General features: G+C 42.4%; 2 protein-coding genes across 3 annotated transcripts in view; one reads left to right on the forward strand and one right to left on the reverse strand.

The window, feature by feature from the left end:
- Positions 1 to 20405: 20405 nt before the first annotated feature.
- On the forward strand, positions 20406 to 22535 carry LOC115776076 (C-X-C motif chemokine 13-like). Of its 2 annotated transcripts, XM_030723692.1 has the most exons (5): positions 20406 to 20511; positions 20641 to 20758; positions 21417 to 21497; positions 21921 to 21980; positions 22123 to 22535. In XM_030723692.1, the coding sequence occupies exons 1-4, from the start codon at positions 20448 to 20450 to the stop codon at positions 21973 to 21975; spliced, it is 318 nt and encodes a 105-aa protein (XP_030579552.1). In that variant the 5' UTR covers positions 20406 to 20447; the 3' UTR covers positions 21976 to 21980; positions 22123 to 22535. The 2 variants fall into 2 exon arrangements, with proteins under 2 accessions (XP_030579552.1, XP_030579551.1); XM_030723691.1 differs by lacking the exon at positions 21921 to 21980.
- A 1892-nt stretch (positions 22536 to 24427) lies between these two features.
- The window catches only part of LOC115775943 (CCR4-NOT transcription complex subunit 6-like), a 29110-nt gene continuing 27296 nt past the window's right edge, over positions 24428 to 26241 (reverse strand). The window contains exon 13 of the mRNA XM_030723481.1: positions 24428 to 25578. Coding sequence (XP_030579341.1) covers positions 25512 to 25578 — 67 coding nt within the window. The 3' untranslated portion in view covers positions 24428 to 25511. The remainder of the gene's footprint in view (positions 25579 to 26241) is intronic.

Below are 26241 nucleotides of genomic sequence, written 5' to 3' on the forward strand. Positions count from 1 at the left end.
GTAGCTCCAGGTGCTGATAATCAGATGCACTTCATTAACTGATCATTACCCTGATTAACTGCTCCATACCCTCCTGCTTCCATGGGAGTTAGGAGGTATGGAGCAGTTAATGAGGGCAATAATCTGACCTTCCTAGTGAGGATGGACTTTTTCCTACATTTTGACTTTATTAAATTAATGTGTTGTTCATGTCTACTCAGTTTTCCATGACTGCAGCTCACCACCCTCATATCCAAATGTGATCACTTCTGATTGAATAAAACCAACATGGTGGCATCTGAACTGTTGAAGCAAATGCTGTAAAATTCAGGCTCGAGCTACGAGCTGGTGACATGACCGTGTCTGCGTCCTGGCTGGGATTCCTTCAGTTAATCTATTAGCTGACTTGTTTATAGTTTGGCTGCTGTAACATTGGAATTTTTCAACTTTTGCAAAAGTCTTGTCCTCATTTATTATTTTATTCTGAGTTTATTGTTATGCACAGTCAACATGCCAGCTTTGCTTTATTTATACAGGGCTTTTCCAGTCTCTCTCAGCACAATGCATAAAGGTTCATGCAGCACTTTTTGATACTGTGCTCTTGCTTGGCAGTGCTCACTTCAGATATGACAGTCAGCAAAATGAGGGCTGTCAGTTTATTCTTCTCATTTCTGCTCAGAGAAAGTTTTTCTCTCATTTACTGATACAGAGCAGATGTGTGGTTAACACCTCAGCTCATGAGCTCAGACCTAACAGCTCTGGTCTGAATGGCGTTCACAGATAGACGCTTTCCTGCATCCTACGTGTTAACTGCACTGTGGCGACTACAGTGACGGTTACAGTGAAATATGATGTGAGACCTTTCGTGATTGTATGTCTGCGCAGATGAAGGCGTAAGCCGAGGAGCTCAGTTTGTTTCCAAGTGGAAAGTGAAAAAGCATGAGGCCTGACAGTCTAAGATGGGACTTTTCTCATGTCAATATAAATATACAGAACATATTCACAAATGTTAACATGCAGTCAACCCAGCAGTGAAAAGAGCAGGAAGTGGAATAACCATGGAAGTGTGGGCAGGTGGGGGAGACATGTCAGAGGTTTCCATGATCAGTGCTGCAGCTAATGTTTGGTGTTTTTGTCAGAATGATCAACAATTAAGGAGAGGTTTGTGACTCTGAATCATCTCCCCCAAAGGGGGCTGAATTGTCACATACTGGTGGATATGAGATCGGTCTGATGATAAACTGTTCTCAGCTTTGGGTGTTCTGGGAATTTGAGTTCTTAGTTTGGTTTCTGTTGAGGGTTCACTGTTATCATAGTGTCCAAATGTTGATTTTTGTGTTCAGGTTTGGATCCTTGTTTCAGTGTCAGTCAGTAACACAGAACTGCAGCTTTAGTTTATTATAAATCTCTCTCTCAATATATATATATATATATATATATATATTAGGGGTGGGACTTTAACGCGTTAATTTCGATTAATTAATTACGGGGAAAATAACAAATTAAAAATTTTAACGCATTTTAATCGCACTTTGCACCGTGGAACGTTTCTCAGTGCACGAGTTCCAGGCATACAGATAATATCGATGCACAATGTCCAAATTCAGGGGCCGCATCGTTCGAAGGACCCGGCCCACGTCCTTCGCAGCCCACGAAGACCGCAAAGGCTGGAAGTGAGCAGCTAGCCTTCATATCAGCGTCACCTGCCGTCACCTCTGCGTAGCTCATGTCGCCTAGCAACCGTGAGTGCGAAGCACAGCTGTGTAAAAGCAGCTGGTTAAACGGAGAACGAACTTTTTCTCCTTTTTGTGGTTTAATTTAAATTGTTTTATTCAAAATAAGCTGTTAAAACAAGGATAACACATTTCAACATCAAGGAATACAGCTGAGCGAATGATTAATTTCCAACAAGTGAGACATTAATGTTGAATAAAACTATCCAGTTATGATGCTTAACTTTAATTTCAGGAGTTTGCTTATCACAGGAGCACTTCCACCCTTTGTTGGTCTGTGTAGCAGACTGGTGGGAAAATAAACAACATTTTGAAGTTTAAGCTTATGTATATTGATTTATTCATCAACCAAACCTAAATTAATATTATCATGTTAAATATTTAAATGCGATTCATTTCGATTAATTAATTACAAAGCTTATAATTAATTTGATTAATTTTTTTAATCGCGTCCCACCCCTAATAAATATATATATATATATATATATATATATATATATATATATATATATATATATATATATATATATATATATATATATATATATAACTGCACTGACTGATATCCCTGAACATACGCTGTGATGATTCCTTTGAGCAGTGTGTTGCTGTGTTTGGTTTCTGCTTGGATCTCACAGAGTTTGGAAAACCTGTTTCATGCTGTAGTTTCAGTTTTAGGCTAGGTTTCTTTTCCGAGTTCCCTCTGTATTTCCCTGCGTTTCTGTTCCCTCTGTCCCAGCATCCTGTTTACTCTGTATCTTTTGACCTACTTCCTATTTTACTTTAAAGTATTTTTTCCTTCACTTCTCTGTTTTTCAGAGTTCCTTGATTGTGCTCACCATCAATCCATCCATGCACTTTCTTCCGCTTATCTGAGGTCCGGGTCACAAGGGGCAGCAGCCTAAGGAGAGAAGCCCAGACCTCCCTCTCCTCATCCACCTCCACCAGCTCATCTGGGGGGACCCCAAGGCGTTCCCAGGCCAGCTGAGAGATATAATCTCTGCAGCACATCCTGGGTCTGCCCCGGGGCCTCATCCAGGTAGGACATGCCTGGAACACCTCTCCCAAGAGATGCCCAGGAGACATCCTAGTCAGATGCCCGAACCACCTCAACTGGCTCCTTTCGATGTGGAGGAGCAGCGGCTCTACTTTGACCACCTCCTGAATGGCTGCACTCCTCACCCTATCACTAAGTGAGAGGCCAGCCACCCTTTGGAGGAAGCTCATTTCTGCCACTTGTATTCACAATATCATTCTTTCAGTCACTACCCGAAGCTCATGACCATAGGTGAAGGTAGGGACGTAGATTGACTGGTAAACTGACAGCTTTGCTTTCACGTCCAGCTCCCCCTTCATCACGACAGACCGGTGCAGCGTCCGCATCACTGCAGACGCAGCCCCAATCCGTCTGTCAACCGCCCGCTCCCTTCTCCCGTCACTCGTGAATAAGACCCCGAGATACTTAAACTCTTCCAGCAACTTGTCCCTAAGATGGCGTGGGCACTCCAACCTTTGCCGGCTGAAGACCATGGCCTCAGACTTAGAGGTGCTAATTCTCATGTCAGCCACTTCATGCTTCATGCGTTCCATTGCAAGCTGGAGGCCACCACCTGATGAAGCCAACAGGACCACATTCGCAAAAAGCAGAGATGAGATTCTGAGGCCACCAAGGAAGAAGCCTTCCACCACCTGGCTATGCCTAGAAATTCTGTCCATAAAAATTATGACCACAATCAGCGACAAAGGGCAGCCTTGGCGAAGTCCACCAACCACAGGAAACGAGTCAGACTTATTGCCAGCTATACGGACCAAGCTCTCACTGCGGTTGTACAGGGACTGAATGGCCCACAACAATGGGCCAGACACCCCAAGGGACGCGGTTGAATGCCTTCTGCAAGTCCACAAAGCACATGTAAACTGGATGGGAAAACTCCCATGCACACTCGAACATCCTCAAGAGGATGAAGAGCTGGTCCTGTGTTCTGCGACCAGGACAAAAACCGCATTGTTCCTCTTGGATCCAAGGTTCGACTAACAGATGGACCCTCCTGAAGGGTGTGCTCTCCCAATAGAACACACCCTCCAGTCTCCCATTTTAAAGAAGGGGACCACCATCCTGCCAATCCAGTGGCACCACCCCAGATCTCCACGCGATATTGCAGAAGCATTTCAACCAAGACAGCCCTACATCATCCAGAGCCTTTAGAAACTCAGGGCTAATCTAGTCTACCCCAGGGGCCCTGCCACCAAGGAGTTGTTTAACCACCTCAGTGACCTCACCCCCAGTGATGGGCAAGTTGTCCCCCCTCATCCCCAGACTCTGCTTTTGCTATAGAAGGCGTGTCAGTGGGATTAAGGAGGTCCTCAAAGTATTCCTTCCACCACCTGACCATAGCATCAGTTGAAGTCAGCAGTGCCCCACCCACACTACTCACACACTGTGTGAGTAGAGCTCCGCTTTCCTCCTGAGTCACCTGACAGTTTGCCAGAATCATTTCGAGGCCGTCCGAAAGTCTTTTTCCACTGCCTCACCGAACTCCTCCCACACCCGAAGTTTTGATTCGGCCACTGCCCAAGCTGCGTTCCTCCAGAGTCCCACAGGCTAACCAAGCCTGATAGCACCCCTTCTTCAGCTTGATGGCTTCCTTCACCTCCAGACGGGTAATCCCCGAACCACCTTCTGGTTTGGGGATTACTACCACGACAGGCACCAACCACCTTCCAGCCACAGCTCTGGGCAGCAGCTTCAACAATGGAGGTGCAGAACATGGTCCATTCTCACCACCAGGTGGTGATCTGTTGACAGCTCAGCTCCTCTCTTCACCTGAGTGTCCAGAACATACAGCCGCAGATCTGATGATACGATTACAAAACCAGTCATCGACCTGCGACCTAGGTTGTCCTGGTGCCACGTGCACTCATGGACATCCTTATGTTCGAACATGATGTTCATGGTGTGAACATGAACATGGTGTGAACATGGTGTGGTGTGCACAGAAGTCTAATAACAAAACACCATTTGGGTTCAGATTGGGCAGGCCGTTCCTCCCAATCACGCCCCTCCAGGTCTCACTGTCATTGCCCACATGAGCATTGAAGTGTCCCAGCAGGACAATAGCATCATTGGATGGAGCACCCCGGCCAGCGACTCCAAGAAGGCTGGGCACTCTGAACTTTCATTCAGTGCAGAAGTGCAAACAGCAGTTAGGACCCGTTCCCCCACCCGAAGGCGCAGGGATGCAACCCTCTCATCTACTGATGAATACTCCAATGTACAGGCAGCAAGCCGAGAGGATACAAGAATACTTACCCAGCTCGCTGCCTCTCACTGAGGGCAACTCCAGACTGGAACAGAGTCCAGCCACTCCGCCCTTGGCCACCACTTGTCACACACTGTACCTGACCCCTACAACACCTCCCACAGGAGGGCGGGCCCATGTCATTTCTTTGGGCCACCAAACAATCTCCCTCGAGCTCCCTCCCCAGGCCTGGCTCCAGGGTGGGGCTCCGGTAACCCTATCCTGGGTCCCTTGTTGACACTTCCATAGGGGTCTTCTGATTGTGCTCACCTGTGTTAATTATTGTACCTGTTTTCTGCTCTCTCATGCAAGTCCTCAGGGTATGTAGCCTGTATACGCATTACAGCCATGTGGAAAAGAAAGCACATCCTGCTTCAGAACATAAAAAATAATCTGGTCTGTGACACATGACACCATGTCTTTATTTAACAAAAACTAAGCACCCCTCCCCAGAAGAACCCCAACTGCTTCCAGAGGACAAGCTGCCAGGTGCTGATAATCAAATGTTCTTAATTAATTAATCATCATCAGTATAAGCACCTCTATAAATTTGCTGCTCAGAATGCCCAAGAGGAAAAACACTCCTGCACAGGGGTTATGAGGCCATTTGAAGTCCTTCTACAGTAAGAAAACTTAGTCACAGGTGGAAGACATTCAAGACAGTTTCCAAGCTTCCCAGGAATGGACGTCCCAGCAAATTCTCCCCAAGGTCAGAGTGTGCTGTGCTCAGAGAAACTGGAAAAATCTTGTGAGTCTCATTTCAGATTAGAAGTAGAAAAGGTGAAGATGGTCTGTACATATGAAACAAGGTGTGCTAACCAGTGAAAATATGGTGAGTTATGAATGAATGAATGAATGAATGAATGAATGAAGTTTTATTGCCATGTGGGTGAACAAGTTCACACATTGGAAATTGCAGTTACAGAACACCATCCAAGAATACACAAAACACAACACACATGGGGGATATGTGTCCTGGGGTCATGCAGCCGACTTGCAGCGCTACCTTTGGCAGGAGGAGAAAACAACACATCATGGGGAAGTTAGGTTAAAAAAAAAGTCATCTGGTACAGTGCTCAGAAAGAGCACTATACCAGGGTCCAAAAAAACCACCTTAGCAAAGCATTTGCACATGTAAAGCAAGGACAGCGGCGGTAGGTGAGGTCAGGTCAGGAGGGAATGCAGACGGAGACGAGAGGTGGGGGCATTGTGGAGCCAGATGCCAGGTTCCAGCCAAAACAGTTCGCTGATAGCGGTGGAATTTCATCAGCGGCCGTGATACACCAGACCCAGCTTCACAAATCACAACGCGGAGTGGGGGAAGAGCAGCCGCACACAGAGCCCTGGAGAGAGATATGGTTGCCAACCCAAGGCCGGCAGGGGAGCCGAATTCCTGATAACAAATGTTGTTTTAGAACCGGCTGCTTGTTTTTCCAACACCTTTCAGTCTTACTGGGAAACCATTCAAAAATCCAATATTCCAAATTCGTTGATTGCCGTCCTCACTGTGCAGAACCGAACTATATCTCCTGATCTAACCCCCCTCACCTGCGAGCCCGCTAATCTTGCGGCTCAGGTCCACCAGGCTTTGAGTCTGAGTTTGTACGGCTCTGCTCAGCCCTTCCACCTGGGTCGGCAGCCTCTGCAGATGTCGAACCGCCGTCCAGATTTTCTTAATTTGCCAGTAAAGCAGGTATCCACCGAGCCCAAACAGAGAAGATACCGCTACCAAAAAGCCGAATATATATGCGTCTTCCACGTCTTCCACTCCAAGGGCTGAGAAGCACACCGGTCTCCACGAGCTCCAAGAGTCGATGACGTATCCAACCGGGTCTGTTCCACTCGGACACGCAGGCTCCCCTGTCCCGGGATCTCATAGTGGAAAAAATTCGATCAATGATGGAGAATGCCCAGTTTGCCAGATCCATGTTTCAATCTTGTTCTTATTCGGACAGTGTGTAAAAGACGCTCTCACAGCAAGCAGCAAGCGGAGAGATGGGGAGGGCAGGGAGAGAGAGATAGTGCGACCGTCTCCGACAAGAGCAGAAAATATCAGCCTGAAAGCAGCAACATGTTCAAGATACAGACACACAACCTCACAGATGTGTGGCTGAGTTTAAAATGAAGGTCAGGTCAAAGGTCGCTGTCATGTCTCTATGCAACTTTTAAATATAAAGATTGTTTTTCATACCTGGATGAAAATTCTTAGCAGTCAGTGTCTGAAGTCTATAATGCACACACATCCCCATATTCTGTGTTTCTGCCTTTGAGACTTTACTGCTTGTTTGTGGGTTTAATAACTGAAAACCATGTTTGATTGGGTTGAGATCAGGTGACTGGCGTGGCCACTGATGAATATCCAGTTTGTCTTGGGTTGCTTTTGCAGTCTTTGTATCATTATTATCCATTTCCATTGTGAAGCCCTGTCTCCTCAATTTTGCAGCATGTGGCTGAGTACGCTTCACAAATCATCGTGGTGCTTCTATGAGCATCATCAGTAAACATCACTGATCCACTTCCTCTGGCAACCATTCATCCACATGCCAGAACACTGCCTCCAACAGGTTTGACAGCTTGTCACATCTGAAGCTGATGCGATTCAATTCAATTTTATTTGTATAGCGCCAAATCACAACAAACAGTCACCTCAAGGCGCTTTGTATTGTAGGTAAAGACTCTACAACAATACAGAGAAAATCCAACAGTCAAAACGACCCCCTATGAGCAAGCAGTTGGTGACAGTAGGAAGGAAAAACTCCCTTTTAACAGGAAGAAACCTCGGTCACCTGATCCAGCCCTAACTATATGCTTGATCAAAAAGGAAAGTTTTAAGCCTAATCTTAAAAATAGAGAGGGTGTCTGTCTCCTGAATCCAAGCTGGGAGCTGGTTCCACAGAAGAGGCGCCTGAAAGCTGAAGGCTCTGCCTCCCATTCTACTCTTAAGTATCCTAGGAACCACAAGTAAGCCAGCAGTCTGAGAGAGAAGTGCTCTGTTGGGGTGATATGGGACTATAAGGTCTTTAAGATAAGATGGGGCCTGATTATTCAAGACCTTGTATGTGAGGAGAAGGATTTTAAATTCTATTCTAGATTTAACAGGGAGCCAATGAAGAGAAGCCAATATGGGAGAAATCTGCTCTCTCTTTCTAGTCCCTGTCAGTACTCTAGCTGCAGCATTTTGGATCAGCTGAAGGCTTTTCAGGGAGCTTTTAGGACAGCCTGATAATAATGAATTACAATAATCCAGCCTAGAAGTAATAAATGCATGAATGAGCTTTTCAGCATCACTCTGAGAAAGGATTTTTCTAATTTTAGAAATATTGCGCAAATGCAAAAAAGCGGTCCTACATATTTGTTTAATATGTGCATTGAAGGACATATCCTGGTCAAAAATGACTCCAAGATTTCTCAGTGTTACTGGAGGCCAAAGTAATGCCATCAAGAGTAAGTATCTGGTTTGACACCATGTTTCTAAGATTTGTGGGGCCGAGTACAAGAATTTCAGTTTGATCTGAATTTAGAAGCAGGAAATTAGAGGTCATCCAGGCCTTAATATCTTTAAGACATTCCTGCAGTTTAACTAATTGATGTGTGTCATCTGGCTTCATTGATAGGTAAAGCTGAGTATCATCTGCATAACAATGAAAATTTATGCAATGACATACGATGATGTCATGAGTTGTTTCTCTCCTTCTCCATCCTTTCCTCTTCCCATCGTCCTGGTTCATCTTGGCTTCGTCGGTCCAAAGACCTGCATGGGCTCTATTAGATGTTTTCTGGAAAAGCTGGATCTCCCCTTCTCATTCTGGAGTGTAACCAGTGGTTTGCACCTTGTGGTAAACTCAATATTTCAATTCATGAAAGTGTCCTTGATATGATGTTCATGTTCTTGTCAGATGTTGTGAAGCTGTTTTTCTTTACCAAAATTATAAAAAAATGATGTCATGTCCACATACATATAGACCTAACTGTATATGGTAAATGGTAAATAGACTAGTTCTTATATAGGGATTTTCTACTTTAACTGAGCACTCAAAGCAATGCAAGCGCTTATGTTATCCAGGTATTTTTGGTCAGCAGGATGTGGAGCTTCGACCGTCTGTTACCCCCCAGGGCTTCCTTTTCTTTGGCCCGGTGTTGCCAAAAAACTGCTCGTATAGTTTAGTTATGAAGATACCCACAAAAAATTGGGACATCTAAGGAGATTTCTGAGACACAACATTGTTTGTAGGTTTTCTTTTCCTTAAAAATGGGGATGTGAAAGTTCCTTTTTACTCTCAAGTACCCAAAAGTCAAAGTCAGATTTATGTGTACAGCATTTTTCAGACAAGGCAAATTAGAGTGCTCCACATGGAGAGACAGAAATAACAGTCATGATAAAATGTGACCAGAAATTAAAGCAAATACAGGATTATAGTAAATTTATAAAAAAAATGTTAAAAGCAGGCTGCAAATAATTTTATTGGTTAATCACTTCAAATATTAAATTTTTGAGTCCTGGTTTAAATGAAGTAGCAGTTATAGGTCCTGTAATGTGTTCAGAAAGCGCTGAATGAAAACTGAAAGCTGCTTCACTTTTCTACCAGCAGGTACATTTGTGTACTGGGTATTTTGGGACTTACTACTCAGTTACGGCATATGCAAATGTGTGTGCACACATGCTTGAGAAGGACTAGGGAAAAGTGGGCCAGATGTGCCTCAAGTGTAAAAGCTCATTTGACATCTATAAGCCGCAGGTTTGCCCATATATGGTGAACCTGCACACATATATGGTCGCACACATGAACTTTGTGCAACTTTTTAAGCTTCATCTGGCTGCAAACACAGGAGGACCTTGACTGGTTCCTTGAGGTTCACCACACATATAAAAACATTTACCTCTAAGAGTTTTCCATTATTCCAGGACTTCAGTGACCGCAGTACAAGGGCATAAAATGAACTGAACCTGCTTCAAAACTTGCTGAACTAACAAGTCAGTTCCTTAATCAGCATTATCTGTGTGGGTGGGTGGCTGACCTTTATCAGAGATTGAAAGTCAGGGAAGCTGAAGAGCATTTTCTTTGCTGGCAGACTTGAATAAGGTGGCATTTGAAACAATGGCAATAATAGAAGGCAGAGCTGATTGATGGGGGGAGGGCTGCACTGCCAGCCACAAGGAGGAAGTGTCCACAGTCAAATGTGTTTGTTTTTTTTATATCTGCTGGATATTTTTATCCTACTTTTGCTTTTGCAGCACGCAGTCCTTAAAGAGAAAGAAAAGTATCATTTTACCTTGAAATCAAGAAGAAATGAAAGTTTACTTTTGCACTGACTTGAAGTAAAGTCCAGGAAAAAAAAGGTCCAGACGTCTGAAACCTGGAGGTCAAAGGCTTCTTATTCAGCAGTTTTTCACTGCAGGTATTAGTACTAGTACTAGTACTAGGTTAACTGGTGACTCTAAATTGGCCATAGATGTAAAAGGTGTGTGTCTATATGTGTTAGCCCTGTGGCACTTGGGCAGTGTGTCTAGAGTTAATCGTGCCTTTCACCCTATGACAGCTGGGGTAGTCTCCAACCCCCCTGCAACACATCATCTGCTCCCATTTATTAAGTTGAATATATGAAAAAAATCCAAAGATAAAGTTTGGCAGGCATAAAATAATATTTTTGCACCAACAAGGTGATTCCCAAAGAACTGTTAGCTGAAAACTTGGCATAACTTGGCATGGTGTGCAGTGTCCTCGAAAAAAAAAAATGTGACCAAACTGGACAAAAGAAGTGTGAGGCCTAAAAAAACTATCAACAGCAGATGAACAGTATCTGAAAGTCATGTCCTTAAAAACAGGGAGAAAAAAAATCCAACAAAGACATGATACAAGACCCGAGAGATGCATATGGACCTTCAGCTGATCCATCCACTGCTCTCTGAAGCCTCATCAGAAACAGTGTCAGTGGAAGGGCGGCTGTCAAGACGCCCTTCTTAAGGAAGTGAAACAGGGAGGAAAGGCTGAGGTATGGCACATTACACAAGAACTGTAATATGTACAGAGGAGGACAGGAGAGAGGTCCAGCACTGAGTGTCTGCAGCCATCTGCAAAACACGGTGGAGGCTCTGTCACGGTTTTGGGCTGCATCTCAGCCAGTGGTGCTCGAGATCTTGTCAAAATTGATGGAATTATGAAGGCAAAAACGTACAGTCAGATTTTGATCCATCATGTAACACCATCTGGAAAGCCTCAGATTGGCAACGGCTTCATTTTTTTCAGCATGTCAGTGATCCCGAACACACTGCCCGTCCAGTAAAAGCCTCCCTGGATAGAAAAATAAAATATGGACTTTCAGTCTCATTAGAACTCTGTTTTTTTCTTTTATACTGCATTTGCACAGTTCATTGTACCTGTTTTCCATTTTAATCCTAAAATATAAGCAATCAGAAGAAACAACTTGTTAAATTTGCATGTTTTAAACACAAAAGCCACAAATCTTTTCATGCCTTCAAACGTTGGGGGAGAAAAGACTTGTTTGAATATGATCTGAATTTCTTTGCTTCCCCCTGAAGATGCTGAGTTGATCTTCTGATGGGGATCTCTCTTTTGTTCTGCCAGCTGTAGAGGTCCATGCACGCCCCCACTTAGAAACATTCAGTATACTCTCTCTTTGCTGACACATGTTTCTGGCTATCACAGTGCAGCTTCAATTAAAGGATCCAGCTTTGGGAAATCTGCCCCTTTGTGTTTCTGTGGTTGGTTTTATGCTGAATAGATGAAATAAATCATAAAATAAGTCATTTTTTTCAGAATATGATGATGTATGGCATCACACCCCTCCTCCCCCTCAGTATAGTTCATTAATAAAGAGAAATCTAATACACCATCAGCGGACCTTTCCGTGTTACTCATTTTTTCTTCATCAAATTTCTAATTTTCAGTTTTAAGGAACTGTTAGATTTCACACTTATTGCATGCTGGCACCACCAGTTTCCTGTTTATTACATATGCAAATGCACATGTGTGAATGACTCAGGATATAATTATTAGAAAAGCATCCTTCTTTCCGGCTTGTCACAGTCGCCTCTTCATTACTGGAATTAATCGCGGGATTATTTTGGTTTTGGTTTTAATCATTAGTCAGAATAAACTAAAAGGTTTAAAACATAAAATCAGAGAAGGTAAAAGGCATCCTGTTCCTGCTTCATTTGTCTTCACATCTCAATACGATGAAGGTGTCAAGTCAGCCAATCCACAAAAAGAAGAACTGACATCATCTTAACGAAGTACTAACACAAAAGTTGACCTTTTTTCCTCAGAAAACTGAAATGCAGTCAAAGATGTTACACCCTGATTCTGTATAACCTTTTGTTCTTTAGGAGAAATGTCAGAAATGGGGAAACTGAAAATGCTGAATGTGAAAAACTGCTTCCGTTTGCTTTGTTTCCTTAATGAAATGGGATGCTGGAGGAATTGACTGGGTACAGCTCACCCACAGTCAGAGGATTTACAGGATTTACAAAAGCTAGCTGAGGTTTCAGTTATCCTAATCCTAACTTCAACCTAAATCAAAATGGGCAGTGATCCCGATGTGACCTTGCAAAATAAGCTGTAATAAAATAACAGTGTTGGGGCGGCTGCAACTCAGGAGGCACAGCAGGTCACTGACTAATTGGAGGTTCAATCCCAACTTGCTCCTGATGTGTTCATTAGAGTGTGGATGTGAGATAGGCGTGGAAATTAAAAATGATTTCTATGAATGGGTGAATGAGCCAAGCCAGCCAAGCCAATTTTATTTATAAAGCACTTTAAAAACAGCAAGCACTGACCAAAGTGCTGAACAAGGAAAACAAGACAATACACAAGGGAATATATAAATAAATAAATAAAAATAACATAGGATAAAAGCAACAATAACATACATAGTTTATCAAGAATCAAATAATAAAACAGTATAAAATAACTAGGTGAAATAAAATACAAGATAAATACACAACAACTAAAATCAGCATCTCAAACCTGGTCAAAAGCCAGGTGAAATAAGTGGGTCTTAAGAGAGGTTTTAAAAGTTGTCAGTGAGGAGGCCTGTCTGATATGCAATGGGAGTGAGTTCCATAGTTTAGGGGCTGCCACTGCAAAGGCTCTGTCCCCCCTAAGCTTCTGCTTAGTCCTCGGCACGTCCAAGAGCAGTTTATCAGCTGATCTGAGCGAGCGGGAAGGGGAGTGTAGATGCAGTAACTCAGAGAGGTACGATGGGGCGAGGCCATTTAAAGACTTAAAAAGAAATAAAAGGATTTTAAAATGAACTCTAAAATAAACAGGCAACCAGTGCAATGAAGATAAAACAGGGGTAACGTGCTCCCTCTTACGCGTTCCAGTCAAAAGCCGTGCGGCAGCATTCTGGACCAGCTGAAGACGAGCCAATGAGGACTGGTTTACGCCAATATACAAAGAGTTACAGTAATCCAGCCGGGACGTAACAAAGGCGTGGATTACTGCTTGAAAATGATTTTTCGACAAGATGGTTTTAATCTTGGCGAGCTGTCTCAGGTGAAAGAAACTGGATTTCACCACAGCAGTAATCTGACCCTCTAACCTAAGACTCTCAATCATCTTAACTCCCAGATTTGTGACCATGGGTTTTACATACTGGGATAGAGGACCCAGATCATGGGGCATATATAAGAACCAGTTCATTTAGAAAAGTGCTGATGGGACAAAACCTGTGATTTTATTGGCATATAAGTTGCTGCATCTCAAGCTATTTCTTTCCTTTGAAAAACCCTGAAATAATGACCATGCCTAACCGGTTTAGCCTTCCCCGTTGTGTGTGAACCCATTTGAAATGCATTTATGCAAAGGTGCTTTATACTGCAACGTAAAAACCCTACAATATTAGAGAGAGAACCCCAAAAATCAAACTATCCCCTATGAGAAGCACTTGGAGACAGTGGGGAGGAAAAACTCTCAGAAGGAAGAGGCCTCCAACAGAACCAGGCTCGGGGAGGTGCAGCCATCTGCTGTGACTGGTTAGCAGGTGAAGAGACGAGAAACGGCACAGGTGAGAGTAGACCAAACTTAATGACACGCAGTAGTTAAACCTAAAAATGAGGAGTAAAAAGAGGTGAGTGGAAAAGAACTGTGCAGTGCATCATGGGAAATTCCCAAAGAACCAAAGGCCTAGGGACCAGTCAGCAACCATCTAGATACCACCAGCTGCTAGGGAAAAATGTGTATTGCCCAACTAGTTGCTTAGCAGTTTCTGGAGGTTGTTGGATGTGAAATTGGTCTTAATATGGTAGAAAAAAGAGAAACTGAAATTTTGCAATGCAAATTTGAAACAGAGACTGTTCACCTTCAAACTAAAAGATGCACATTTTGAAACATGTTGGTTGGAAGCTTTACTTCAACAGTGAACAGTCTCTGTTTGCACTGTTTCAAATCTCACTCGGAAACTACAAACAGAGACCATGGGCGACTGGTAATTTGTCGCAAGGTTGTTTTTGGTGCAGCACTCACTTTGGAACCAATTTTAACCAGTGAGACTCAGGAACCTCCAGAAACCACTAACTAACCATCGGGGAATCCAAATGTATTTATAAAGCACATTTAAAACAACAGAGTTGACCAAAGTAATGTACATGAAACAAAGGGTAACACTATAAAATAAGAAACACACACACACACACAGTCTGGGTTGAAAACCAAACAATAAAAGTGAGTTTTAAAGTGTACTTTAAAAACATGCATGGGACGAACCTAACAAAAAGGGGGGTAGCTTAGGGTTTGGGGGCTACGGCTGAGAAAACTCTCTCTCCGTTGTTCATAAGTCTAGTTTGGAGGAATACACATTTTTTCTAAGTGGCTGAGGTTGGTGGGGGGTGGGGTCAGTTGTTGGCCTGTAAGACTTACCCCAAAGGGATAGTTCAGGGTCGCCTGATCAGCCCTAACCAGAAGCTTAAAGGAAAGTTTTAAGTGTGACCTAAAAAACCACCTTGAGACGACTGTTTGGAACTAATTAAAATGAATTAAACTGAACTAAATTGAAACCCGAAGGCTCTGACTCCCATTCTACTTGTAGAAAATCTGGGAACCAAAATAAAACCTGCAGTCTGAGAAAAAAGTGCTCTAATGGGATAAAATGGTACTGTGAAGTTGATGGGGGGGGGCTGATTATTCGCTGGTTTAAATTAGGGATGCGCTGATACGATATTCAGTATCGGTCCGATCCTGGCCTAAATTACTGGATTGGATATCGGAAAAAAATAAAAAATGCAATCCGATCCGATCCGACCCACATTAGTTGCATTACAGGTCTCCGTCGTCTTCTTCTTCTTGTGGGTTTGCGGTTGGAAAAAAAACAGCTTAAAGCTGCATTACCACCACCTACTGGAATGGAGTGGGGATCAGGAAACAACCCCCTCAGTTCTCCGTCGCTGCGACGGATTCTCTTTAACACTGAGTGGATCATCGCTGACATGTTTTTCCATGCCTCCACCGCTCTCTGCGTGTTCGTGTGTTGTGCTTGCTGTGCTGAGGTTATTTTTTTCTCTACTTCAGCTCCTGGACATACTGCTAGCGAGCTAGTAATCATCCAGAGAATAAAAAATTTAAAAACACCAGCTCAAAACTATAAATGAGAGCATAACACCAGCTTTATCACAGTGATCAGTGTGTTGTTATTCAGTAACTTCCAGTAATTTTTACCTGCAAATCCACAAAATGCAAAGTGTTGAATGTTCATTATAGTCATTGTAGGTGAGGAGATCTTTTCTGTGAATGAGGCATGCAGGGCAGACTTGAAAAGTTGAACTTTTAGTGACCAACAAAAGCATCTTGTGATGGATTAGGGGGTGTCCAGTCTGGGCCCAGCAGAAACCAGTGTTTACTGTACATAAATCATTTTTATCTGTTTAATCCTGGAATATATATCTCATTTTCATGTACGAGAAACACAATCTAATTTTAGGGGCAGAGACAAGATTCCCCCAATTAATGAGAGAAAAGGAAGTGGTTAACAGCTAAGGTCCTCAGAGGCATGCTGCGTTGCCAAAGTCAGTTTTTTTCTGTTCCTGATTCCAGGCAGATTGAACCTATTGTGAAGTACTAATACTTAATCTGTTCCAGTCCAAATTTCCAACAGCTACAGTTTACAGAACTGTCCAGTCATCAGTTTTAAGTCCACATGTCTCATGTATTCAGAGCATTTGGGAACTGCATTACTCCTACAGAAAGGCACTTGAAGTGATGATGCACCGGCTTGCTGATTGTTTTCTGTGCATATTTGTTACACCTGCTGTAACTGTTCTTTCTCCTGCATTTAGTCATTTCATGGTTATGAAACCTTTGATGGATGAACCCATTAATTCAAAACAAAAATATTCTGTCCATGGTTGAATGTTTTTCTGTAATTACAATGCTTTGATTTTGATGTTTTTAGTTTTTCTAGCCTTCACCAACATTTCCCTTAGTATAAAACTTCGGTGTGTAGGTGTGTGTCTAACCTTTGTCAGCTACTTTCAGTACTGATATTTATTCTCTCTTTCACTCTGATTGATCTTTCAGCGTTAACTTCAATAGTTACTTCCTCCAAACCAGCAACATGTTTATTAGATCCCATTCCTACTAGACTGTTCAAACAAGTCTTTCCAATTATTGATGCTTCAATCTTAAAAATGATCAATCTGTCTTTATTAGTTGGCTATGTACCACAGGCCTTCAAGGTGGCTGTAATTAAATCTCTACTTAAAAAGCCATCACTGACCCAGCTGTCTTAGCTAATTATAGGCCAATCTCCACCCTTCCTTTTCTCTCAAAGATTCTTGAAAGAGTAGTTGTAAAACAGCTAACTGATCATCTGCAGAGGAACGGTTTATTTGAAGAGTTTCAGTCAGGTTTCAGAATTCATCACAGTACAGAAACAGCATTAGTGAAGGTTACAAATGATCTTCTTAGAGCCTCTGACAGTGGACTCATCTCTGTTCTTGTCCTGTTGGACCTCAGTGCAGCTTTGATACTGTTGACCATAACATTTTATTACAGAGATTAGAGCTTGCTATAGGTATTAAAGGTACTGCACTGCAGTGGTTTGAATCATATTTATCTAATAGACTCCAATTTGTTCATGTAAATGGGGAGTCTTCTTCACACACTAAGGTTAATTATGGCGTTCCACAGGGTTCTGTGCTAGGACCAATTTTATTTACATTATACACTGCGTGGCCAAAAAAAAAAAAAAGCCGCCACCTGGATTTAACTAAACAAATAGGTACGAGCCTCCTATTGGATAATTACTGCATGGGCTGGCAACAAGTTATTTAACCCCAACTGGTGCAATGAGTTGCTTCTCATTTCTTAAACAACCATGTCGAAAGACAACATGGCGTGGTCGTAGAAAAGAGTTCAGTCTGTTTGAGAAGGGACAAATCATTGGCATGCTGCAGAGAAAACATCTGAGGAGATTACAGAAACTCCTAAAATTGGGTCAAGAACTGTCCAACGCATTATTAAAAACTGGAAGGATAATGGGGACCCATCGTCTGCGAGGAAGAAATGTGGCTGGAAAAAAATCCTGAATGATCTTGATCGGCAATACCTTAAACATTTGGTCAAGTCAAGTCAAGTTTATTTATAAAGCACATTTAAAACAACGACGTTGACCAAAGTGCTGTACAAGATCTGTAACCCCAAGGACTATACTAAATAAAAATAAAAATATATAAATAAATAAATAAAATAATAAAATAAAAATAAATAAATAAAAACATTAAGAACAATAAATAACATAAGAAAATTAAAAATTAAAACGTTTAAAACAAGTACCATAAAATACCATAAAACAATCATCTAAAAGGAGGTAGCACTGCAGCCAAATGCCAAGGAAAAGAAATGTGTTTTTAATAGAGATTTAAATGTGTGTATCGTCTGAGCTGTGCGAATATGGAGAGGTAGATCGTTCCATAGCTTTGGTGCTGCTGCTGCAATACCTTAAACATTTGGTGAAATCAAATCAAAGAACAGTAGCACTCAGGGCTATGTTTAATAGTGAAAGTAAGAGCATTTCCAAATGCACAATGCAACTCAAGGGATTGGGACTGAACAGCTGTGTAGCCTTAAGAAAACCACTAATCAGTGAGGCTAACCGGAAAAAAAGGCTTCAGTTTGCTAGAAAGCATAAAGATTGGACTCTGAAGCAATGGAAGAAGGTCATGTGGTCTGATGAGTCCAGATTTACCTGTTCCAGAGTGATGGATGCATCAGGGTAAGAAGAGAGGCAGGTGAAGTGATGCTCCCATCATGCCGAGTGCCTACTGTACAAACCTGTGGGGGCAGTGCTGTGATCTGGGGTTGCTGCAGTTGGTCAGGTCTAGGTTCAGCAGCATTATGTGCTCAAAGAATGAGGTCAGCTGACTACCTGAATATACTGAATGACCAGGTTATTCTATCAATGGATTTTGATCAATGGGCTCAGCTGGGGGAGGTTTCTAACTCTGATCACAGCACTATGGCACGGGCATATTCCAAGATGACAATTCCAGGATTCATCGGACTTGAATTGTGAAGAGTGGTTCTGGGAGCATGAGACATCATTTTCACACATGGATTGGCCTCCACAGAGTCCAGACTTCAACCCCATTGAGAATCTTTGGGATGTGTTGGAGAAGGCTTTGAGCAGTGGTCAGAATCTGCCATCATCACTGCAAGATCTTGGTGAAAAATTAATGCAACACTAGATGGTAATAAATCTTGTGACATTGCAGAAGCTTATCGAAACAATGCCACAGTGAATGTGTGCTGTCTTCAAAGCTAAAGGCGGTCCAACAAAATATTAGTGTGTGACCTTTTTTTGGTGGCAGCTTTTTTTTGGCCAGGTAGTGTACGTGCTTCCCTTAGGCAGTATTATTAGAAAGCATTGCATCAATTTTCATTGTTATGCAGATGATACTCAGCTTTACCTATCAATGACGCCAGATGACACACATCAATTAGTTAAACTGCAGGAATGTCTTAAAGACATAAAGGCCTGGATGACCTCTAATTTCCTGCTTCTAAATTCAGATCAAATTGAAATTCTTGTACTCGGCCCCATTTATTACTTCTAGGCTGGACTATTGTAATTCATTATTATCAGGCTGTCCTAAAAGCTCCCTGAAAAGCCTTCAGCTGATCCAAAATGCTGCAGCTAGAGTACTGACAGGGACTAGAAAGAGAGAGCAGATTTCTCCCATATTGGCTTCTCTTCATTGGCTCCCTGTTAAATCTAGAATAGAATTTAAAATCCTTCTCCTCACATACAAGGTCTTCAATAATCAGGCCCCATCTTATCTCAAAGACCTCATAGTACCATATCACCCCAATAGAGCACTTCTCTCTCAGACTGCTGGCTTACTTGTGGTTCCTAGGATACTTAAGAGTAGAATGGGAGGCAGAGCCTTCAGCTTTCAGGCCCCTCTTCTGTGGAACCAGCTCCCAGCTTGGATTCAGGAGACAGACACCCTCTCTATTTTTAAGATTAGGCTTAAAACTTTCCTTTTTGATCAAGCTTATAGTTAGTGCTGGATCAGGTGACCCTGAATCCTCCCTTAGTTATGCTGCTATAGGCCTAGGCTGCTGGGGGGGGGGGGGGGGGGGGGGGGGGGGGGGGTCCCATAATGCACTGTTTCTTTTCATTCACCTTATTTACTCTGTTTATACCCCCTCTGCATTTAATCATTAGTTATTATTAATCTCTCTTCCACAGCATGTCTTTTGTCCTGTCTCTCTCTCCCCCCTCAGCAGATGACCCCCCCTCCCTGAGCCTGGTTCTGATGGAGGTTTCTTCCTGTTAAAGGGAGTTTTTCCTTCCCACTGTCACCAAGTGCTGCTCATAGGGGGTCGTTTTGACTGTTGGGTTTTCTCTGTATTATTGTAGGGTCTTTACCCACAATACAAAGCACCTTGAGGCGACAGTTTGTTGTGATTTGGCGCTATATAAATAACACTGAACTGAACTGGATCCGCGTTGGTGTAACCAAATGGCCTTCACAGTCAGCAGATCTCAGTCCAATAGAGCACCTTTGGGAGATCATGTATAGCTGGCATATCTGCAGCCACTGTGTCCATGTCAATATGAAACAAAATATTTGAGGAATGTTTCCAGCACCTTGTTAAATCTATGCCACATAAAAGGCAGTTTTGAAGAAACCAGGGATCCAACTCAGTATTAGAAATGTGTAGCTGATGAAGTTTGGTATTAATTGTACTCTGTATTTAAGTTATTTATAATTATCCATCCACAGCATTATTCTGTAGGTGCTGATGAAATAGATACATTTATCTCAGTCAGCAGAAAACACCAGAAACTTACCACAAAGTTTCCTACACTTACTTCCTTTTTTTCAGCTTTATAAAGCAGCACTTGGCTCCATTCAGCCTCAGACTCACTCTCACATCCTCACTGGTCCTCAAAGATCAAAACAGCTACCACGAAGATGAACAGACCACTGCTCCTCCTGGCTGCTCTGACTTTCTGCTGCTGCATCACCTCTCTGCATGGTAAGAAAATATTACTGATTTCAACCAAATTTGATACATTTTAATCTCTCGAATGAGGGCGTGCAAGTGGAAAAATACCTCAAACATACCATTTTATCTTGAGGTGATTATTTTATTCACATATCCCAGGTTTTAACATCAATGCGTGCCGCTGCAAATCGACGACCCTGAGACAGGTTCCTCCTCAGATGGTCAGGAAGATTGAGGTGACTCCCGTTTCGGGACACTGCCGCCGGACTGAAATCATGTGAGTATTCACCGCTGATTTGGAGCACCGCAGTAATTCCCAAACAGGGATAAAGTATAACGTGTATTTCACTATTATCCTGCACTGAAATCTTTATTTTACTGGATTGCAATAAAAAAAAACTTTTGATAGAAATGTAAAGGAAACTTATAAAAAGACATCAATTTAATACAAAGTAGTACTTTTATCTTTGAGAAATACTCTATTTATTTTGTTTTTTAGCTACAAAGCTACAGCTAGAATATTAGTACACTTTAGCATAATAATTCACATGTGCTGGATTAATCTAACTTTCCTAAAGTGTGTAGTCTTTATAATAGTGAGTTAATTACAGACATCATGCATTTTCTAAAATGCTGCACTAATTTTTAAACTTTTAGACTCAGAAAAAGAAAATTCTGCATTAACTGTGCACATGGTGATAAAGCCCACTGCACTCACAGGTTACTGTATTATACTTGCACTGGTCTGATGTCACAGTGATGATGCAAGTTTGAAGTGTCCACAGACCCTAAACTCAGAGCAAAAGTGAAAGTTGTGCTTCATTTCTTACTTTTATTTCTGCTCCAGCTTTCATTGTGTGTGTGTGTGTGTGTGTGTGTGTGTGTGTGTTTCTCCATTATTACATCATCTTTTGAATCTCCCACTTCTCTCACAGAATCACCACGAGGACTGGCAATAAGATTTGTATCAATCCAGAGGCCAAGTGGTTCCCAGGCCTGCTCAACACTCTGCAAAAGTAAGAACCGATAACACTTCTGGCTTCATTTCCCAACAGATACGAACATTTCATTGAACAAACATTATTAGATTTTACCAAACGTGCTGAAAAAATCTGAATCCTGTCAACTGAGTATGGGCACTTAGATAATTTTCCAGCTTAAAAAAACCACATTTTCAGGGAAAATCTTGGTGTTAAGATTATAAATGATAAGGCAAATACAATAATGCACACACTAGTAGATAATGAAACTAATATTTCAGGTGCTGTCATGAACAAAATTGCCGTTGAATGCCGAGTTTGGTGGTGGTGGTCAGGGAGATGTGTCATGATTATAGAAGCAGAATTTAGATGCTGCATTTTTCTGTCTCAGCTCCCTGAAACAAGCATGAGTATTTTTCCTGCTCCTGTGCGCTCACTCGTATTTTGTTGTGTCTAAAGGAAGGGCTGTGCCAAACAAGGGCCTACGTCCTGTATTCACCGTCGGTTGTTGTGATAATGGTAATAAAATGAACTGTTTCACTAAAATCATATTAGTTGTCCCTGATCACCACACAACACTGGGTTACATATCTGTTATTGCTGTTTTTAAATTTCTTATGATCTATTCTGATTATTGACTCCATCCTTTTTTTTATTACAGGAAACAGGCCTCCTCAACCTTTCAGCCACCCACTGCTTCCACACCCAACTTCTGATCACATGTTCAGATGCCTTTCATCAAGCTGTGAATCACCTGGGAAAAAATGACCCACCTTCCTTTTTGTTATTGTATTCAGCTCTTTGCAGTTTTTCTCTGGTGTTCTAAAACAAACCTGAATGTGATGTTACGCCTGCAATTCTGATAGCATTCATAAATGCATTTAAACTAGGTTACCTTACTATTACTATCACCTTACTATTTTAAGGATGAAGTATTGGTGTACAGATTTCACTTTTTAAATGTTTGTATCTGTTAGTGTTACCATTTCTGACTGAATGTATTCATACTGGCAAATGTTTTAGCTGTGACATGTATCCATGAATGTATTTGGACTTTTTTTTAACATAAAAATAAAACAGACAAAAACTCTTCAAAGAAAACTTACATTTTATTGCCTGCAGAGAGTGTGTGGGTGTGGGTGTGTGTTGGGGGAGGGGGGGTTATACAGGTGCCTCTGCGGAGGCTTGTTTTCAGCTGAGGGGTGACACACACAGAAATACAGATGTCACCTTTGTAGACATCCTCGCCTCATTCATGTAAATGTCACAACTGCAGATTTTCAGATATTCTCATTAAACACCAATTTTGGCCAACGTGTCTGAAAGAGGACGTGTTACAGAACACTCGTCGTAGTTTACGCTGTGCTCCAATGATCAATGAGCTCAGCTGGGAGAGGTTTCTAACTCTGATCATAGCGCTATAAATATGAATCAGAATTTATAAAAATTAACATTGTGAGAAAATGAAAGTTCCCCTTTGAGAACATTTTCACAGGATATTTATATGTTAGAGGAGCATGTAATCTCTTAATTTCCTCAGATTAAACCAATTCTTCACATACTCAGATCAGGAATAACATTATGACCACCTGCCTGATGTGTTCGTCCTCCTGACTCATGGAGGCATGGACTCCAGCAGACCCCTGAAGCGGTGCTGTGGTATCTGCACTAAGATGGTAGCAACAGATCCTTTAAGTCCTGGAAACTGTGAGGTGGCCTCCATGGATGTGACTTGTTTGTCCAGCACATCCCACAGATGCTCAACTGGACTGAGATCTGAGGAATGTGGAGGCCAAGTCAACATCTCAAACTTGTTGTTGTGCTCCTCAAACATTCCTGAAGCATGTTTGCTTTGTGGGAGGGAACACTATCCTGCTGAAAGAGGCCACAGCCATCAGGGAAAGGCACACCTTTCCATGAAAGGGTGTATGTGGTCTGCAGCAATGCTTAGATAGGTGGTACATGTCAAAGTATCATGCACATGGATGCAGGACCTGAGGTTTCCCAGCAGAACACTGCCCAAAGCATCACACTGCCTCCGCCTCCCGGCCTTCGTCCCAGTAGAGCATCCTGGTTCCCAGGTAAATGACTGACTGACAGACACACACACACACACACACACACGGCCATCCATGTGACTATCAGATCAGACCAGCCCACCTTCTTCCTTTGCTCCGTGGTCCAGCGTCCATTGTTGGTGCTCTCGAATGGTGACGGGGTCAGTATGGACACCCTGAGAGGTCTGCAGCTCCAAACAAACTGAGATGCTCTGTGTATTCTGAATCCTTTCTATCAGAACCAGCATGAACTGGTGAAAATGTTCACTTGCTCCCAAATATATCCCACCGACTAACAGGTACCATGATTATAATTATGATGTTATCCACTCCACCAGTCAGTGGTCATAATGTTCTTCCTGACTGATGTATATCTTGGAATTGTATTAAATTTGTCTTCCACTGATTTGGATCTTTATGTTATCGGAGGGGCTCAGATTTCACTCTGGGTCATACTGAAGAGCTTCAAATGTAAACTGGACTTCTACAAAGAACAGATCTGCACTTCTGTCCTGTTTAGTCAGAGGAGCAGGACAAAGACGGCAGCACTACCTTCAATATCCAAACTTCCACGTGTTGTTGCACATTTTTATTTATTTATTTTTTTCATCTAATTGCCAAACATGAGGCAAGCTTTGGCTTTGGTAAGAGTTGTTCACCACAGCTGAAAGTCTTTCTTCTGAGCAGAGGAAGCTCGCTGGGTGCTTCCTGCTGCCTGCGGGGGAGGCTGGTTGGACTGAAAGCCAGTGTGGTGAAGAACTGCATTACCGCTTTCATCGATAACACATTTAAATATGGTTCTGTAAAAATCCTCGAGAACTAAAATAGCGCCTTTGTTGGTGACTGTTGGTGGCTAAAGAGACAGATTTGAATTCTTTTCACACATTACTCAAACAACTGTGCGAGGCAGAAACTTTAAAAATACTTTAATTCAGTTTGCAGAAATAACAGGCTTGCATTTCTTGTCAGTCATTTGAATTTTCTCAAATTTGGAAACAAAGTTGCTCATCAGTGTTGAAAGTGTTTGGAGTTCCTGATTTTCCTCATTTGCTTGACAAATCACAGCATTAAAGGAGACCTATTCTGGTTTTTCATTATTTTCTGCTCCAGTGGCCAAAAGTCAGAGTGTACAAATAAAAGTTCAGGCTGATCTAAACACCCTGTTTTAGTAAGTTTTTTCCTATTATTTAATCTATTTTGATGTCAGAGAGAATGGACCTACCTAATATGGTCATCTCAGGCACAGAAGCCCCACCCACCTGCTGCTGACGAGGGGCACCCAATCAGAAGAAAGTGGTCTTAAAGGGAAGGGGGAAGGGAGCTAAAACACCTGAGTGGCTGCATGAAGGCTCAGCACGATTAAATAAGGATTATTTGAGCCAAGGTGCTCCAGAAGAGCCAAGAATAAAAATGTGGATTTGGAACTGAGCAATAGGTCCCCTTTAATCTGGGAAATGTTCAGGACGCACTGCATCTGAAATGTTGCATAATCCCAGATTCTGCAGCGAGCCGGCCAACAGCCATCAAATTCAACATGTCCGAGTACACACGTGACAATGAAAATCCTCTGTGTTCCCTCCAGTTAATATTGCCAGGCATCACATTCGAGTTGAGACTGAAGGCCAATACTGTAGCCACCACAGTCAGAATTAACAGTGGACAGAAAATAAAACCAAACCAACCACAGCCAGATATCAAACATGAGCATTTCTACATTCAGAAACTGTGATGATGGCTGTGATAATCTTTCTCCGAGCAGGGAAACCACAAACAGGCGAGAGCGACAATTTAACAGAAACCGAGGAACAAAAATGTCCTTGGACTGAATTCCTCACAATCTCACCCCATGAAATGTTGGGATGGAGGGATGGATCGAAGGGTGCTGGGTGGCTGGATGATGGCGCTGGGTTAATCTCTGAGGGTCTTGGTCTCATGGGCAGTGCTGCTGTTGGAGAAACTGTACAAACTAGGCACGTTGTTTGTAGAAAAAGTGTTATGAGGTGCGCTCCACAGAGACAAAATTAACAGGTGAACTGCTTTCAGGTGATGACAGCCGGGTACTATTGTGGAACAAATGAGAAAAGAAGTGGAGTTTGACGTGTGTGGAGGCTGGAAACAGAAATAAATGTCAGGTAGAAATGAGGGGAAAAAGAAAAAAAAACCATTCAGATCAGAGCAGCAGAGGCTCTGAAATGACACGGGAGCAATAAAAGCCATGAAGACAAGCTGCTTTTAAACCTAGAACACTTATGGCCTTTCTCAAAAATAAAGTGATAATACTGAAGAGTACAAAGTACCAGATGAAAGACTGCATGTTGGAGACAGAAAATGCCCGTAGTTCAAAAACAAAGCTGCAAACAGAGACGACCGGCCTCTGCGAGAGCATCAGAGACAAATGTGGAGGTGTTATTCACACGAGATCTTCAGAACTACAACACCGAGTACACGTTTGATTTGTGAGAAAACTTTATGCCCCTTTATCAGGAGAAGGGTACATTCCCTTCACAGATGTGAAAGACACGCCGTCATCAAAGAGATTCATTTATGTACAACCGCAGTACAAAAACCAGGAAATAAAAACCCTGTGAGGTTAGTTCAGGAGTGAAGTATAGGCCTCTAAATGCTGACAAGGATCAAATCCACTGAACACAGAGGTGAACTCATTAGCGTCAAATTAGGAGCAACGGAAGCGAAGCCGATGCCGGCGGCTCGTTAAAGTGATG

Source organism: Archocentrus centrarchus, unplaced genomic scaffold (assembly GCF_007364275.1).
Source record: "Archocentrus centrarchus isolate MPI-CPG fArcCen1 unplaced genomic scaffold, fArcCen1 scaffold_26_ctg1, whole genome shotgun sequence".
NCBI classification, from domain to species: domain Eukaryota; kingdom Metazoa; phylum Chordata; class Actinopteri; order Cichliformes; family Cichlidae; genus Archocentrus; species Archocentrus centrarchus.